Source organism: Manihot esculenta, chromosome 4 (genome assembly GCF_001659605.2).
Source record: "Manihot esculenta cultivar AM560-2 chromosome 4, M.esculenta_v8, whole genome shotgun sequence".
Taxonomy (NCBI): domain Eukaryota; kingdom Viridiplantae; phylum Streptophyta; class Magnoliopsida; order Malpighiales; family Euphorbiaceae; genus Manihot; species Manihot esculenta.
Genome location: NC_035164.2, coordinates 31496435 through 31514913, shown reverse-complemented (window position 1 = coordinate 31514913; position 18479 = coordinate 31496435). Strand labels below are relative to the sequence as shown.

Sequence of the window (18479 nt, the reverse complement as noted above, 5' to 3'; positions counted from 1 at the left end):
TTTTATTTCAAATGGAAATATTATTTTTTATCTTACAAAATTTTTATTATAAAAAAATAAACTATATATATATATATGATTTTGTTAAAATTTATTTAATTTTTTATTATAAAATTAATCATGTCAAATAAAATGTTAAAAATTAATAGTAGAAATTAGACTTTATTAAGGGTCTATTTAGTTTAATTGTTGGATATGCCTTATAACTAATAGTTAGATTTTAACTAATATATTTTAAATATTTAATAAATTATATATAATTATTATTATTAGGAGGTAAAATGACTAATAAGAGTATTTATTATTTTATTATATTATTAAAATAAATATTAATTTATTATATATTATTTTAAATAACTTAAATTTTCATTTTTAATGAAAAAGAGAATATTAAAAATCCATTATATTCTGATAATAATTAAAATATTTTCTAATTAAAAAATAAATTAAATTTGACAATATATATTTCAATACGTAAAACATAAATGATTGCAAAATATGTTTAAAAACTTGTTTTGCTTTTAGAATTTTTAATATAAGTTATTAATTTATTTATGATTAATTTTCTATCAATGTAAATAAATGTTTTTAAATAAATATTTTAATTTTAATTTTTAATTATAGAAATTAAGTTATAATATGATTTTAGTTATATTCCGTTAGCGTCAACAAATTTGCAATGAACTTATTAGTCTTTGCAAATTGCAAAAAAATAGTTTTAAATTCTGGTATTCTCTATCTGCTGATAGTTTTAAATTAATTAATTAATTTTTTAAAGTATTAAAAATATTTTAATAAGCCTTTCAAAATATTAATGAGTTTTCTTTAAGTTTTTATAGCGATGTGTTTGAAATTTAGCTGCAATTATTTCAATGTGGGCCTATGTATTGGATAATGATTTTGGTTGAAACTAATTTGATTTGCTCACTGCCGATGATGTTTTCCTTTTCTTGTACTAATTATTATTATTTTTTTTTCTAAAAATATCTTCCTATGACTAATCATGACAAATTATATTATTTTTTGGATAAGATACTTAATTATATATATTTTTTATAAATGTAAAATGATGACTACGTACTTCTTATATTCTGGAGTGAGATCGAGTCCTAAAGAAAAATATAGGCTCAAAATCCATCAAGTCATTCTCACGCAGATCAACTCAACGTTGCAGGCCCTTGCTCGGCAAAGTGAGACAAGCCGGACTAGCCATACGCGCGAGTCTAATAGAAGATAGACTAGCCCAGTGACATGATAGGGGGTAGGAGAGCAGGCTCGATTACTTCGCAGCCCTACCGGCATGCACGTCGGGAAGAATATTAAATGGTCGCCTGACAGAAAAGGGTACGTTGACATCTCCGTATGTAAGGACCTGAGTAACAGAGACATGTGACACTGTAATAGGGTGACGATTATGCATCAATAGAGAACAAAAGGAAAAGGAATAAAGGGGAGAGGAGTGATCTTCCCTGGCCAAGTTTACACACATACTGTAAACCCTATTTTCTGGTTCTCAAAATATCAACAGAACATCAATTGGTGCCGTCTGTGGGAACAAAGTAGATCTTCTCGTCACCGGAGCTCCATTTCCATAACATCCACTGAGATTTATATGGCAAACCACAACGAAAATCATACCAGCAACACCCGAAACGATATGAGCTCTGCTCAAGAAGGTCAACCGTTCTCTTTCTCTAGTTCTACAACCCCTCCAACCAACCAGCCCTGCTGTTTAATCCCTCGCCGAGCTCGGCAGAAAATGCAACTGGAACTCCCCTGTTCGACCAAGAACTCCCCTGGTCACAAAGTTCGATACGAAAATTCCATCGCTTAGAGTCAATTTTACATTTTAATTATTTTTTTCATATTTTGAGTATTTTTATAATTTTATTTATCAGGTTTTGTTTCGATTATAAATAGTTTCCCTTTATTATTAGAAACTCACTTTTTTAATTTTTAAAAAATTTTAATAAGACTTTTAGTTTATTATTCTATTTTTCTCTTATTTTGTTTGTCTTGGAATGTTTGTTTTTTTATATATAGACCAGAAACTCATGTTTTGGGAAAGTTATAACGCTGCCAATCTCTCCAAGCTAAATGAGATCGTGTGGTATCAGTTTGCATTCCCCTTCTCTTATCATATACCTTCAAGTGATTCTCTTACTTTCTTCGAACATAGAGTGGTGGAAGCAAGCTAATGCTTCAGGAAATGAGACTGACAAACTTGCTTTGCTCAAGTTCAAAGAAGCAATAAGTGCTAGTGATCCAAATCAACTCTTGGATTCATGGAATGACTCTCTCCCATTTTGCAATTGGTTTGGAATCACATGCAGTCGCCGGCATCAGAGAGTCAAATCCTTGGATTTGGAAGGGCAGAATTTATTTGGAACAATCTCACCTTATATTGGCAACCTGAGTTTTCTTCGAGACATCAACCTCCAAAACAACAGTTTCCATGGTGAAATTCCACAAGAAGTTGGCAGGTTATTTCGCCTGGAAGAATTGTTTCTCAACAACAATACTTTAGCAGGCGAAATTCCAATCAACTTAACTCGATGTTCCAAGCTCATGTTTCTTGATTTGGGTTGGAATTATCATGTATCAGGAAAAATCCCAGCTGAACTTGGTTCTTTAACTAAGCTTCAGAATCTTAGTCTTGTTGCAAACAACCTGATAGGAGAAATCCCAGCTTCCTTGGGCAACCTTTCATCGCTCACATTCTTTCGTGTATCGTATAACAGATTGTTGGGAAATATTCCTGACGATTTGGGCAAATTAACAAGCTTAACAGTTTTTGCTGTTTCAGCAAATCAACTATCTGGCACAATTCCTCTGCCCCTCTTCAATATCTCCTCCATCAGAATGTTTTATGTCATACAAAATCAACTCCATGGGAATCTGCCAGAAAACTTAGGCATCACTCTCCCAAATCTCATATTTTTCTCAGTTGGGAACAATAATTTCTCTGGGACAATTCCAAATTCTCTATTCAATGCTTCTCATCTGGAAATAGTTAATCTTGGTTGGAGTAACTTTGTTGGACAAGTTCCAATGAATTTAGGAAATCTTAAAAACCTCTGGTGGCTAAGACTTCATGGAAATGCTCTGGGAAGTAATTCAACCAATGACTTAGCTTTTCTAGACTCTTTGACAAACTGTACCAAGATGAAAATCTTGGATTTGGGTAGAAACAATTTTGGAGGTGTCTTACCAAATTCTGTAGCAAATTTGTCAACCGAACTTGGTTTGTTCTATATTGGGGAGAATCAAATCACAGGCACCATTCCTGCAGGGTTAGAGAATCTCATCAAGTTAACTGGAATGGCCCTGGATGGTAATCTTCTTTCAGGCGTCTTCCCCAATTACTTTGGGAAGTTTCAGAAACTACAATTTTTGAGTTTAGGTGGAAATAGGTTGTCCGGAGAGATTCCATCCTCCATCGGAAACCTTACACATTTGCTTAAACTCTGCCTACCAGACAACAATTTTCAGGGAAGCATTCCTTCAAGCATTGGAAATTGCCAAAATTTGTATTTCTTAGAGATTTCACAGAACCATCTGAATGGAGTTATACCCCCTGAGATTTCACTTGTTCGTTCCTTCACACAATTACTGGATTTATCTCAAAACTCTTTAACTGGAGTCCTGCCTTTTGAAGTAGGGAAGCTATCAAATATAGGAGCACTAGATTTCTCAGAAAACAATCTTTCAGGCCAAATTCCTGCAACAATTGGAGATTGCTTGAGCTTGGAATTCCTTTATCTGCAAGGGAATTCATTTCAAGGGACCATCCCTCCATCTTTAGCTTCCCTGAGAGGCCTTCAATATTTAGATCTTTCACGAAACAAGTTGACAGGGCGAATTCCGAAAGATCTACAGGACATTCCATATTTACTTTTCCTGAATCTTTCTTTCAATGATCTTGAGGGTGAAGTACCAACTGGAGGAGTTTTCAGAAATGCAAGTGCCGTATCATTAATTGGTAATGATAAGCTTTGCGGCGGTGTCTCAGAACTCAATCTACCAAAATGCCCGAACAAGAGAGGAGGGTTGTTTTTTCATAAGCTGGAAATTATACTAACTGTAATGGCTGTGTGTATCTTATTGACATTAGCCTTTCTTCTTGTTTATTGGAAAAGAAATCCAAAGCAGAAGTCATCTTCTTCATCCTCAATGATGAAGCAATTTCTTAAGGTATCTTATGGAGATATTTGTCGTGCAACGAATGGATTCTCTCCAGAAAATTTGATCGGATCTGGCAGCTTCGGCTCTGTGTATAAAGGATTTCTAGATCAAGTTGAAAGACCAGTAGCGGTTAAAGTTCTCAAGCTTGAACATAAGGGTGCTTCCAAGAGCTTTATTTCTGAATGCATTGTGTTGAGGAATATCAGGCACCGAAATCTTGTGAAGATGTTGACATGTTGCTCAAGCATGGATTACAAACTTAATGATTTCAAAGCTCTAATCCTTGAATTCATGGGAAATGGGAGCTTGGAGAAGTGGTTGCATCCTGAAATAGAAGGCAAAAATCAACCATGGAATTTAAACTTGCTTCAGAGATTAAATGTTGCCGTTGATGTGGCCTCGGCCTTGCAATATCTTCATGAGCAATGTGAAAATCCAATTATTCATTGTGACCTGAAACCCAGCAATATTCTTTTCGACGACGACATGGTTGCTCATGTATCTGATTTTGGTCTTGCAAGACTCGTTTCAACAAGCAAATCTTCATCTCAAAGCTTGTCTTCCACAACTGGAATAAAAGGAACAATCGGTTATGCTCCTCCAGGTACTAACCTGATCCGACTTCTTTCTTTTTGTGGTATCCATCCCACGTCAATGGTGGGGATAAAGAAAATGTAAAGAAAGTGGATTCAAAAGATATTTGGATCAATTTGAACCGGATAATTGATATCAAAGCCACTATGTTGAGAATTTTTTGCCAGAATGTCTTTTAACAGATTAATAAAATGATGATTCTGTGAATTGCAGAATATGGAATGGGTTGTCCAGCATCCAGAGAGGGGGATGTGTATAGCTTTGGGATCCTTGTATTAGAGATGTTCACAGGAAGAAGACCAACTGATGAAATATTCAAAGATGGCTTAAATCTTCACAGCTTTGTGAAGACGGCATTGCCAGAAAGCCTTATGCAGATTATTGACCCTAACATCATCACAGCAACAGAAGAAGAAAGAGAATTGTCTAACAGTAATGGAAACCTGAGCGAGATGAGTGCAAAAGCACGAAGCTGTGTAGTTTCAGTGCTTGAAATTGGTATTGGCTGTTCAGCAGAATCACCCAAAGGACGAATGAGTATGGAGGATGTTAGCAGACAACTTGATTTGATCAGAAAAACTTTTCTTGGAATCTAATTCCACAATGATAGAACAGGTGAACAATTTTTCCTTGTTATCTAGATCCATGAAAACATTTCGTTTTGATAGTTCAAGGACTTTTCATGGCTGATTCTGTCTCTTTCCTTTTGGGTTTTCAGTGCATCCTTGTACTCTTTCATTTGTTAAATCTTTTATTCCAAATAAAGAATTAGTGTTGATCATCATGCAAGTTTTATTAATTCTCAAAGATAGATCATAGGTATAAAAAATAAAATAAAGAAAACTATACAATTACAATGAAGTATGATGAAGCAGAGAAAAATCAAAGAGCTTTATAACTTAGTTTCTATGAATGTATAGCCAAATCAAGATCAGCATGGAGAGCTCGGTTGTCCTTTTCTTCTTGTCATAAAAATTTTCAGAATCTTCCAACTTCCATTTCTTCCGGGATCAACGTTAATTTTTTTATATATAAAAAAAAAGAATAGTAATGATATGAAAAAAACAATTTAAATAAATGTTTTTTATTAATTTTTTATAATTAAAATTAATTTTAAATTATTTTTTATATTTTTTATTTAATATATTTAACAAGTGTCTTCTTTTTTATTTTTTATTTTTTATTTTTTTAATAACAAACTGATTTTTCCTTTCTTTTTCAGTTTTTCACCTTTCTGCCCAGAGTCAACTTTGCCACTATTTATCCTACAAAACTTTTTACCTTCCATACTTCCGACAACATGCCCACTATTTCTCTTCAGAAGACTTAGAGCCGCTAATAATACTGAGACTCTATTTGGCAATTATTTTTAAAGTTGTTTTCAGTATTTCAATTAATTATTTAATAATTGAGAGAATAATTTATAAAAAATTATTTTTTATACTGTTAATTTTTTTTAAATAAAAATTAAAAATTAAATAGTAGAATGACTTCTCATACTTATTTAGAGTGTGATGTTAATTTTTTATAATGTTTGATTAATGATTATATGAACAATTAAATAGTAGAATGACTGCTTTAAAATTATTATAACGGTTAATATTATTGATTAGTGCTTTAGAATTGATTTGAAATTAAGTTTAAATGTTCAAAAATATTTTTTTTAAAAAAATAATATGTTTTAAATATTGTTGAAAAAAACAGTTTAAAAAAATTATTTTATTATTCTAGTATTTTTATGATTAAATTATATTAAAACTAATTTTAAATTATAATATGTTTTAGCAAATATTTTTCTTAACTGGGAGTTCGATCTAGCAGTAATGCCAAATAGGTTCTTACCCCGTTCAAGTTATATAGAAACAGCAATGGGACGAATGAGTGCCTAGAGACTCAAGATAAATAAATTTTCTGTCAAGGAGCATAGGGGGTAAATTTTTCTGTGGGATTTTTTTTATTTTCTATCTTAATTTTATTAATATAAAATAGTAAATTTATTATTAAAAAAATTAACATAATATTAATAAAATATATGTATATTTTATTAAAAAAATAATATTTTTATATTTAAGTATATAAAATAAATTTAAAATTAAAGAATAATAATAATAATAAAATAATTATTAGAAATGGCGACAAGAATTCAAGACAAAAAGAAATGCGGTCATTGATTTAAGTGTTGCAAAATTAGTTTAAATTTCAAAAAATATATTATTAATTTTTAAAACACCTCATTAATTAACAGCATAATTAACATTTCCATCAAAATTAAGGGATCGTTTTACAAATAATAATATTGAATAATTAACTTGCCTCCTAGATTAATTAGTAGTAGAGTCCTAATTTCTTTTTTCTCGAATAGTAGAGTCCTAATTCAAGAACAAGAGTTACGATCATGATCATCATCATCTTGATCCCCGTTGTCGTCTCTAGGAGAAGGCAAAGGGAACAGAGGCAACAACTCCGGAGGCTCAGCTCCTCTGGGAGTGCTCAAAGGGCTCGGATGCAGATAAAATCCTTTTTCAGCAATGGCTCTCTCTTCCTCCTCTCTGGGACTACTCCCACGGGAACAAAACGCTTCGCAGGGTGACCTAGGGCTCGTGCGCGCACCAAAGAAGTCCAAAGTCGAAACCGGCGACACCATGAAACCAGCTCGCTGTCTGAACTGCAAGAGATCATGCGGATGCTCGAAGCCGCTGTTAATAGTGGAGCTGCTGTTAAGGTTGATTTGTAAGTTCTTGGCGTTCTGTCTCCTTTCATGAAGCTTGAATGCAGGTCTTTTAGGGCCTGGAATTGCAGATGGTCGACTTGGGTGGTGGGTGAGAGGGAGCTTTTGGGTTGATAGGTCATCGGGCGCTCCGGTGAGTTTTTGAACAATGGTGCGGAAGGTGGATGGGTCGGCTAGTACGAAGGTGGTGTTCGGCGACGACGGGTCAGATCCATAGGAGGGTGGACTGCGGCGCATGGCGGCGGTGTTATTTGAAGTGGAAGCCATGAGAGAGATAATGGGTTGATACTTTGGTCTGGAAGAAATAAAAGAGAGACTTTTTTGCTATTTGTAGAGTTTCTTCGTTAAAGGGTGTCTCATGTTTATTTTAAGATTAATTATAATTCTTGCGGCAAAATCCAAGATTTTTCTGTTATAATATTTTGAGTACAAGGAATGGTTGGTGGTCCCACCTTGACACAAAATTAATTAATATTAATTAAGAATATGCTTAATTAATGAATTGTTCTTAATTATTCTTCAATTCATTAAAAGAAAGGCTAAATCCAAAGGGCTTTTTACAAAATTAGGGGTGGGGGAATTAAAATTTGCTGATTTGGGGTTGGGGAAAACTTATTTCCCATTTTGGTGTTCGCCCGCCACGTGGCGGGCGAAAAGAGAGTCTGGCGCTTCTTTGAGAAGCGCCAGACCCTGGCGCCTCTCAAACAGGCGCCAGACTAAGTCTTGGCGCCTGTTCCCGAGGCGCCAGCGTGGCTTGACGCTTTGGGAAGCGTTGCCTGGCGCTTCAGGTCACGCTGGCGCTTCTTAAAGAAGCGCCAGCCTGACCGTGGCGCCTCGGGAAGCGCCAGACCAGGCTGGCGCTTCTTAAAGAAGCGCCAGCTTGATCTGGCGCCTCGGGAAGTTTCACCTGAAGCTTCCCGAGGCGCCTCGGGACATATGGTTGGCGCCTCTTAAAGAGGCGCCAACCCCCTTCCCACTCCCATAAATACCCCTTCCACCACCCCCTCCATCACCGTTTTGATTTCCAGCTTCCTCTCCTTTTACTCCCCTTCGTATTTTCCTCTCCTTTGATTTTCTTCTCCCCTTTTCCTCTGCTTTTACTTATTTATTTTCACACTTTTTTATTATCTTTTTTTTTCTGTTTTAATTAACTTATGGCTTATATTTATGTTGTTCCAAAAGTTTTACGGGGTAAATTAGCTAAAAATAGAGTCAAAAAAATGTGGAGAGAAATATATAAATTAAGAATGGATTCTGAAAATAATTTTTTTCAACATATTTTATGGCTTAATTATTATTTACAAGAAATAATTTGCTCTGGTTATAATATGCAGAATATAAAAATGATTAATGTTTTGATTGAAACAGTTCCGTTATGTTATTTTAAAATTTTAAATTTTATTTGGTCAAAATCTGAAATTAAAAATTATTCTGATATAATTAATTATTATTTTCGTATTTATGAAAAATTGGATTATGCACCTTGGATGCGTCTGCAATATAGTCTTCCTATTTCGCAAAAAGAATTCTGTAAAAGAGAGAATAGAAGATTAAGAGGTACGTATTTATTTAAATTTAATATTTAATGTAATATATATTTTTAACTTTATATTTACTGACTTATTAATTTCAGGAGGAGGTGAACGTACCAGTTATAAAGCGAATATGTATGATTACTTGGAACAAAGAAGGGGAAGAACATTTAAATCCGCTAAACGTTCAAGCGAAGGTCGCAAATTTGGAAAATGTAAAAATAAATAGAAAAATGAAAATATATGTAATGAGTTAGTATTTTAAATTTGTATTATCTTTTTTATTTTAAAATGTATATTTTGTTGTGTTATATATATTTAATATGAATATTTTTATTCTAAATTTTGTTGTTAAAATTTGATTTAATACTAACTTAAAATCTGGCTTTATAATGAAAAATATAAAATATAATATGGAAGTAATTAATCTTAAATAATAAGGTTTAAAATCAAATAATATATATTTAATTTAATTGTATATAATTAAAAATGCATTGAAAATTGAAGTATATTGCACATTACTATATAATTAATGAGAAAAAAAATAATTAATTTTGATAATTAATTAATAATAATTAATTTTTGGATTCATAATTAATTTTTTGATTCATTTTAAAATTTTTATATGAAGACCAATATGTCGTTTATTAATTAATTTACAAGTAAAAAAGATAAAAAAAAAAAAAAAAAAAAAAGAAGTTGGCCATGCATATTGCATGGCACGTCCTGGCTTCATGAAGAGAAAAGTTCTTGGCGCCATTTTAAGTGGCGCCAAGAACTGTTCATGGCAGAGAATGAGATTCTCTGCCATGAAGAGACTTCTCTTCATGGCAGAGATTCTCTGCCATGAACAGACTTCTCTTCATGGCAGAGAATCTCTGCCATGAATAGAGAGAAAAGTTGTGGCGCCACTTAAAATGGCGCTACGAACTGTTCATGGCAGAGATTCTCTGCCATGAAGAGACTTCTCTTCATGGCAGAGATTCCTCTGCCATGAAGAGAGGGGCCGAACTGGTGCGCTGGGACATTTGGCGTCATGGCGCCACTATAAGTGGCGCCAGGATTCACTCCCGAAGAGTCAAAAGAGCAGTCCTGGCGCCACTTAAAGTGGCGCCAGAATCCTGTCCCGAGGCGTGCAACACTGGACGCCTCGGGACCGACAGAAAGCGTTCTGGCGCTACTTAAAGTGGCGCCAGAGCTGTCCCGAGGCGTGCAACACTGGACGCCTCGGGACTGATAGAAGCGTCCTGGCGCCACTTTAAGTGGCGCCAAGATGCTCTCGAGAAACCTGGCGCCGCTTTAACTGGCGCCAGGTTTCCATTTATACGCCCCCCCTCACAAACTCTCCTCACAAACTCTCCTTACAAATTACTCTCCTCCATTACTCAAAAACCCTCGTTTCAATTTCAAAAAATTTATAAAGGTTAGTTATATTATTTAATATATTTATTTAATACTTTATATAGTATAATAAAATTATTAGTATGTACCAGTTTTTATTACATAATATATTTATTTCAATTGATGTTACTTTTAATTTTTTTAATTAATACATAAGAACCATTGATTAGAAAAAATTAGACTTATCTTTATATTTAATTTTTTTTATGGTTGTTGCAATAATTTTAGGTTATTTATTTTTTTTGTATATTATAAAATAAGATTATATATCTCAATGAGGGAAAGAGAAACATGAAACATAAAATATGTCTTAGAATAAAATGTAAAATAAATAATAAAAATAATAGTTTTCTCTAATTTGTGTTTATTTAGAAATCTGCTGGGGTAAACGTACACAATTTTTAGGATAAAATAATGTCTAAAATATATTATATTAACAACTATGAATAATATATATTTTATTTTTTAGAAAATTGAACTTTACATAGTATTTATATTTTATTTCACTTATATATATCAAATAAAAATTATTTTTTATACAATAATTGTTTCACAAAAATATATTATATTAACAACTATGAATAATATATATATTATTTTTAATGGCAGTAAAATTATTACAATTATAAGTTAAATAAAAATTTAATTATTATTACAAAATTTTTAACCATATTCTTTATTTAACTGTTGATATTGCAGTTTGGGGTACAATCTTCATTGTAAGGCTATAAGATCAAATTATTCAAAACAAACAGGTATGAGTAATTATATTGCACTTAAATATATTGTACTTATTTTTCAATGTTAATTAAATACTTACTTAATCTTTGTTTTGTTTGAAATGCCTATGATAGATTTGACAAAAATGAGTTTTCCGACATGTGGAATTGTACACTGGGATGGTAATGTCATTAGAACCGAATTAGGTTACGACTATGTTGGTGGCCAGCACCTTTTTTTCCGTATTAAACGAAGGTTGAATTATGAGGATCTTTTTATGAAAATAGTTCGTTCTATAAATTTGTTAGACCACAACGAATTTATATGCAAGATTGAATATAGAAAACCAATTATTAATGATAACGATTACAAATTTGAACTAGTTAAGCTGATGAACGATGCCGATGTAGAGATGATGTTCGATTACGTTAGTAGTCTTGGGTCTGAGAGCATAGTCTTTTATGTCGATGTCGTTAGAGATATTCATAGAAATCAGAATGATGATTGTGCTGGTCCCTCTTATACTGATCCAAAGACGAGGTCACACTGTATTTTGCATTCGAATATTGATGAGCAAGCTGAAATTACAGTCAGTCCAATTAGTCCGTTTTGTACTGAAGACTTAAACTTTAATGGTGTTGATAGTCTTGTTAATGAAGTTGTGGATGAAGTTGATGAATATGTTGATTCAGAGAGATTATCTGATTCTGATATTAACGAGTACGAAAGTGGTTGGATTGAGGACGACGAATTATTATCAGGTGATGATAATGTTGTTGCTCAGTATACTAATCCTATTTTGCCACTAGTTCATCCACCGCCATTTTCAGAAATAGATTTTGAATTAATGCGTGTGGACCCTTATGCAAAGCCACCGACTGATATGTTTTGGAGTCCGAATATGGAGTTTTCTGTTGGGATGATTTTTCCAAACAGAGATGCTGTCATGGCAGCAGCTAAGGAATATCATTTGCGTAGACATCATCAGTTCTGTTCTTATGAGACAAAGAGAAAAACATATAGTATTATATGCAAGAATAAAAAGCATAACTGTAAATGGCATATGCGTGCTTCAATGAAGGAGGGATCTGAGGTTTGGAAAATTGTATCGTATAATGGGCCGCATACTTGTTCAAATGCAATGGTTGAAAAAGACCATCCTCAATTGGATAATAAATTTTTATGTCAATTTATTTTGCCTATGATAGAAGAACAACCACAAATTAAAATAAAAACACTTCAGGCTGAAGTTAGAGATAAAATTGGATATGAACCTTCATATTCAAAAACGTGGAAGGCAAAACAATTTGCAATTAGGAAAATTTTTGGCGGATGGGATGAATCGTATGGAAGGCTTCGTAAGTACATGAATGCAATGTGCCACTTCAATCCTGGTTCGATCTTCATAATTGAAGATGATCCCCATTACATAAATGATCGTTTGGATCGTACTTCTCGTGTATTTGATCGTATGTTTTGGGCTTATCGTCAATCTATTGAAGGATTCAAGTATTGTCGACCAGTAATTTTTGTTGACGGGACATTCCTATACGGTAAATATAGTGGGTGTATATTGTGTGCAACAGGGCTTGATGGAAATAATCAGATATTTCCATTAGCTTTTGCTATTGTCGAGAGGGAGGATTCAGATAATTGGGGATGGTTCATGTCTTGTTTGAGAGCTTATGTCACAGAACGCGAAGGTTTATGTGTCATTTCTGATCGTCACATTGGAATTAAGAAATCTATGGAACAAGATTGGTGGCAACCACCAAGTGGACACCATCGATACTGCATACGCCACATTTTGAGCAATTACAACACAAAATTCAAGAATGCAACAATGAAGGAATGTTTGCGAAAGGCTGGTAAAACTTCAATCCTGGTTCTAAATTTAAATTTAATTTTTTTATTGTATGCTACGTATTCATATTTAATGATATATTTTTACCATAACAGCCAATCATAACCAAAAGAGAAAATTCTATGACGCAATGAATAAAATTAAGGAAGTCAATCTCGAGACCTTTGAATGGGCTGTGAAGATACCTTTGGAGAAGTGGACTCGTTCCCACGATGGTGGGAAGCGATATGGATCAATGACGACTAACACCATTGAGTCTGTCAATGGAATGTTGAAAGGCTTTCGAGCCTTGCCTATTACAGCAATGGTCGAAAAAATATTTTATCAATGTGCGCATTACTTCGATACAAGAAGGAGTCAATTTTTTCGGCAGCAACAAGATGGTTATCGATTCACCCAGTCAACTGGTGAAATCATACAAAAAAATGCACAGTCAGCAAATGGCCATCGTGTTACGACATTTAATCGTGATGATTTGGTTGTTGAAGTTCGAAGTTCAAAATCTGGGCAAAAACAAGTTGTTAAGCTTATAGAAGGTACCTGTACTTGTGGAAAATTTCAAGAGATGCGTATCCCATGTTCACATGCCATAGCAGCCTGCATGTCGAGGTCTGTGGATTATGAGCAATTCGTTGATAGCTACTACACTCTCGAAAGGTCAATTAAATGTTACGAAGACATGTTCAACCCATTAGGTAATTCAGACTATTGGCCTGCGGATTACGAATTACCACTAATTCCAAACAAGAACCGAATAAGGAAAAAAGGGCGACCGAAGTCATCGAGAATTCAGAATGAAATGGATTGGAGGGGTGCAAAAGTTAATATTCCTGGAAAAAATCATTGTTCTATATGTGGCCAATCCGGACATAATAAAAAGACAAGTACTGTGAACAAACATTTATGATTTTCACATGCCTATTTTATGAAAATAGCTATAATTTTTTGAGATTCCTTAATTGTTTCTGATAGTTATCCTGTTGACATTTTATGCATGTTACATCAAGTAAATGTCATCCTCGAAAGATTTACGTGAGTCATCACCATGCCAATCAAGCAGAGGAAAGAGGAAATATAGTAGTCATAACACTCTAGTAGACAAATATATTGATCCAAACAATTGTTTCTGGTATGGTCACAAGCGATGTTTTTCAAATCAACCAATCAATGCTTGTTTGGAACAAGGTTTTGCTAACCATATATTTATCGGATATCATTCCAAAAAAATTTCTGATTTTGGAAATGCGACAATTACTCATCAACATGATTGGGATCGTTTGTGGGAGATTCGATGCGAATTGGAAGCTTATTGTGGCTACCATGAGTTGCCTATTCCAAAAGCTACATCGGCAGACATGGCTCGCAACACATGTGAAGAAGTTAATAAACTCAAGGATCAACTACTTAAGGAAATTAGGGTTATGGAGATGAGGCTAGATAAATATCATGCTGAACGAAGTGAATTTCCAAGTGTATACGACGATAGTCAGTTATCATGTTCCAACAATTTCAACGTACACAATAATTACCTGTCTGATTATAGTGACGATGATTGTGGCGATTTTACAAAATATTTGCCACATTGTCTACCTAAATGCTGTTGAAATGTCAACATGCATTTATCGTGTTATGTAATATGTTAACATATTGACAATGGTATGTTATTCATTTTATGAGCAACAGGTTAAAGATGATTATTAGATGATCAAATTGTGCATATGTTAATTGCATTGTGAACTCATATGATTCTTCTATATATTATTATGTTATCCTCATGTCTACCAATGAAAATTATTGACATAAGGAATTGACAATTGTAATAACCCTTTGCAGGAATGGACAGCTCAAATGACAGTAGATTATTTATTAATCCAGGACCACGTGATACTTCATTGTTATATCTGCAAGCATCTCATAGGTCCCAAGTCGTGTGGGATGATCCACAAGAGGCCGGTGTTATCACATGCCGACGATCATCTACTGTATTACACGGTCATGATATTGATGACAGGCTTATCCCTTATCTCCGTGCTAGTGGATTTTACGGAGCTGTTCGATTAGGGTTCTTCCATTTAGATCACCACCTCATAACTGCTTTGGTTGAGAGATGGAGACCAGAAACACATACTTTCATGTTACCCCATGGAGAGTGTACAGTTACACTCCAAGATATGGGACTGATATCTGGATTGCCTGTTGATGGCAATGCTGTTACTGGGACAACGGGACAGTCATGGCAATTACTATGTGAAGACTTGCTTGGTTTAGTCCCGGATCGTGAAGTTATGAAAGGAAATACTGTTGCACTCACCTGGTTGAGAGATAACTTTGACCAGATTCCAGAGTACGCTGATGATGTTACTATTCAGAGGCATGCTCGGGCTTTCATTTTACGGCTAATAGGTGGATCCCTATTTGTTGATCGGTCTGCTCATAGGGTCAATCTAATGTTTTTGCCACTACTCGCTAATTTCAACACCTGTGGTCAATATAGCTGGGGTGCAGCCTGTCTTGCCTGGCTTTATAAAGAGCTTTGCAGAGCAACATCACCACAAGTGCAGCAAATTGGCGGGCCACTGCATATTTTACAGATTTGGGCATGGGACAGAATAAAAACAATTGCCCCTACCATCTCCCAGATAAATCCCCTTCCAGATACACCGATTGGCAGTCGGTATGTGCTATAAATTGTGTACTATACTATCAAAACATTTGGTTACTAATTCCAAACTATAAATTGTTTAGGTGGAGTAATGCTAGAACTATTACTGAAGTTACAACGCATGTGCTTGTGCAACTTCGGTACCAACTTGATCGCATGGAAGCAGAAGAGGTCATCACTCTATACCTTTAAATTACATAATATTAATTAATATCACAATTCTAACCTTTTATATTATCATATGTACACAGTTTATATGGGAGCCATACTCTGATGTTGTGGTGGACGCTATGCCAGATTACTGTCTACAGGGAAGACAAATATGGAGATCGGTTGTCCCACTGATATGTTTTCATATTGTGGAGTGGCATCAACCTGACAGGGTGCTGAGGCAGTTTGGATTTTCTCAGCCCATTCCACAACAACCCCGTCAAACAGTTGATATGCATTCAATAAAATTAACTTCTTCAACTACGAACTGGATGACTGAGAACCAACATTGGATTATTGTCTGGGAATCAAGGCACCGACGGATTGTTGCCAGCAATACTCTGACCCAGCCATTACATTATCATTCACAGTACATGGAATGGTACAGAATGATTGCACGTCGGTGGGTGTCTCAAAGGGGTGCATCAATCGGTGCTGTGGTAATGGGCGTGCCTTTATGATTTATGTATTAATTATATAAATATTTACATTACTTAACTTTGGGGGATAGATATATTAATAAATACATTTTACAGGAGGATGGTCTAGAGAACTGCCGCTTATGGGCGAGTCAAGTTCGTCACCCAACAGTAGACAAGATTGGAAATGCGGTCAATTCAATGTTTCATGCACTTCGTTTGTTTGATCGCATTTCCCAAATACCGCCTCCACAGCCGGCGCCACCATCCCAACCGCTTCCACATGATGTAGACGACGACGCACCCTCGTCCTCCAGGAATCCTCCACGACATCGTCGCCACACTACCAGGCCATCAAGGGAGACGGAGATTCCACGCCCTACGCCAAACCCTGGTGTAATGCAGATACCATCACCGGTTGCATTCCATCCATACGGCTCATACACAGAATTGGGCCAATCTTCACAAATGCCCACTTATGGAGACAATTTTCAAAGTCAGTATACAGGATGGACATCGGGGCCTTCTCCTATGCCTTTTCAGTCATTTACTCCAACTCCTCCCAATTACGATCAGACTGGAGGGGAAGGCATGGCTAGCACGTCGTTCGACTTCTTCTCCCCTGCGCAACCACACACTCCATCAGAGTCTGTTTTTCCGGCATTCCCTCGACAATCACTGGATGATCCCTCAAGCCGACTTAGCTTATTTCCTTCGGATTTTCCTGAGTTATTTTCTTCAACCCCTTATTCAGGGGATTTCGGCTTTCCAACTCAGGATTCAGTTATTGGGGAGAGTTCAAGACCTCGATCTCTACCTCCTGATTTAAATATATCTATGGCTGACGATGATGTTGGAAATTCTCAAGAAGCTTTACAGGAGCCATCATTTGACGGGCGTCGATACAACACAAGACGATCAAATGAGAGGAGACCACGACATTGTGGCACCGGCGGTCATTTACATGGTTATCATTAGAAATATTTGACAATATTGTGAATTAATTTATGTATAATTAACTTTTAATTGTTAATTAATACTTCTTATTTTTTTAAGTATTATATTATTAGTTTTAATATTTCCTATTTCTTTAAGTATATTATTCGTTTAAGTATATATAAATACCATAATATTAATTTTGTAATTATAATATACTCAAATAATAATATATATTATTTTTTTTTAATATATTATTATATATATTTAAAAAAAATGCCACGCTTGGCCCCTAGCGCCTCTCAAAGAGGCGCCAGGGGCCAAGCTTGACGTTGGCGCCTGAGAGGCGCCAACTAAGCCACCTGGCGCCTCTTTGAGAGGCGCCAGGGGCCAAACTCCACGCTGGCGCCTCGGGAACAGGCGCCAAGACTTAGTCTGGCGCCTGTTTGAGAGGCGCCAGGGTCTGGCGCTTCTCAAAGAAGCGCCAGACTCTCTTTTCGCCCGCCACGTGGCGGGCGAACACCAAAATGGGAAATAAGTTTTCCCCAACCCCAAATCAGCAAATTTTAATTCCCCCACCCCTAATTTTGTAAAAAGCCCAAATCCAAAAGGGTTTTCTCATATGACATCCAAGAAATTCATGGACAAAACTTAAAAGGGTAGGTCTTGGATGAAGCAAATTAAGCTGGAATAACTATGAAAACGAAAGCTTGGATCTTTCAAAGTCTAAATCTCCCACTAATCAAGTAGTAGTAAAAAACAGATAGAAGTTGACTGATGGTGGCTTGAAAACTAAAAAGAAGAGTAGAGATCAAATTTGAAATTGAAGAGTACTGAAGTGATGACATAAATGGAGAATGAGCTGGCATTGAATAATGAGTCATGCGAGGTCAGCGGGAGAGGGGTGGCATTGAAACAATAAACGAGAGAGACTGCAGCTGCAAGCAGCCACCAGCAGCAGGACTCCCCTGCAGCTGGTGGAGTCCTGCAGCTGGTGGTCAGACATTTCAAGGAGTTGTGCGTGGGCGTGTTTCTCTCCTTCTCGATCTCCACCTCAATGGTAATTTTCTTTTTCCCTTTTCTTGCTCTGGCCTTTTCTTCTTCTTCTTCTTCTACTTTTGCGTGAAGAATTGCAGTTTGACATTAGGGAAAACAAAAGACTTTCCTGAGGACAGGCGTTGTTTCAGGTGCTTTTGGCTGTGCTATTGTTCGTAGTTTGTTTGCTTTA

General features: G+C 35.3%; 3 protein-coding genes across 3 annotated transcripts; 2 read left to right on the top strand and 1 right to left on the bottom strand.

Moving 5' to 3' along the window:
* The first annotated feature begins 2082 nt into the window (after window positions 1-2082).
* LOC110607979 (probable LRR receptor-like serine/threonine-protein kinase At3g47570) lies at window positions 2083-5775 on the top strand. Its single transcript, XM_043956281.1, has 2 exons — window positions 2083-4789; window positions 4993-5775. The coding sequence occupies exons 1-2, from the start codon at window positions 2098-2100 to the stop codon at window positions 5373-5375; spliced, it is 3075 nt and encodes a 1024-aa protein (XP_043812216.1). The 5' UTR covers window positions 2083-2097; the 3' UTR covers window positions 5376-5775.
* Window positions 5776-7014: 1239 nt separating this feature from the next.
* On the bottom strand, window positions 7015-7877 carry LOC110607978 (VQ motif-containing protein 11). The gene has a single exon (XM_021747158.2). The coding sequence runs from the start codon at window positions 7772-7774 to the stop codon at window positions 7154-7156; it is 621 nt and encodes a 206-aa protein (XP_021602850.1). The 5' UTR covers window positions 7775-7877; the 3' UTR covers window positions 7015-7153.
* Window positions 7878-11305: 3428 nt separating this feature from the next.
* On the top strand, window positions 11306-13931 carry LOC110607980. The gene is made up of 2 exons (XM_021747161.1): window positions 11306-13028; window positions 13120-13931. The coding sequence occupies exons 1-2, from the start codon at window positions 11306-11308 to the stop codon at window positions 13929-13931; spliced, it is 2535 nt and encodes an 844-aa protein (XP_021602853.1).
* The last annotated feature ends 4548 nt before the right edge of the window (window positions 13932-18479 follow it).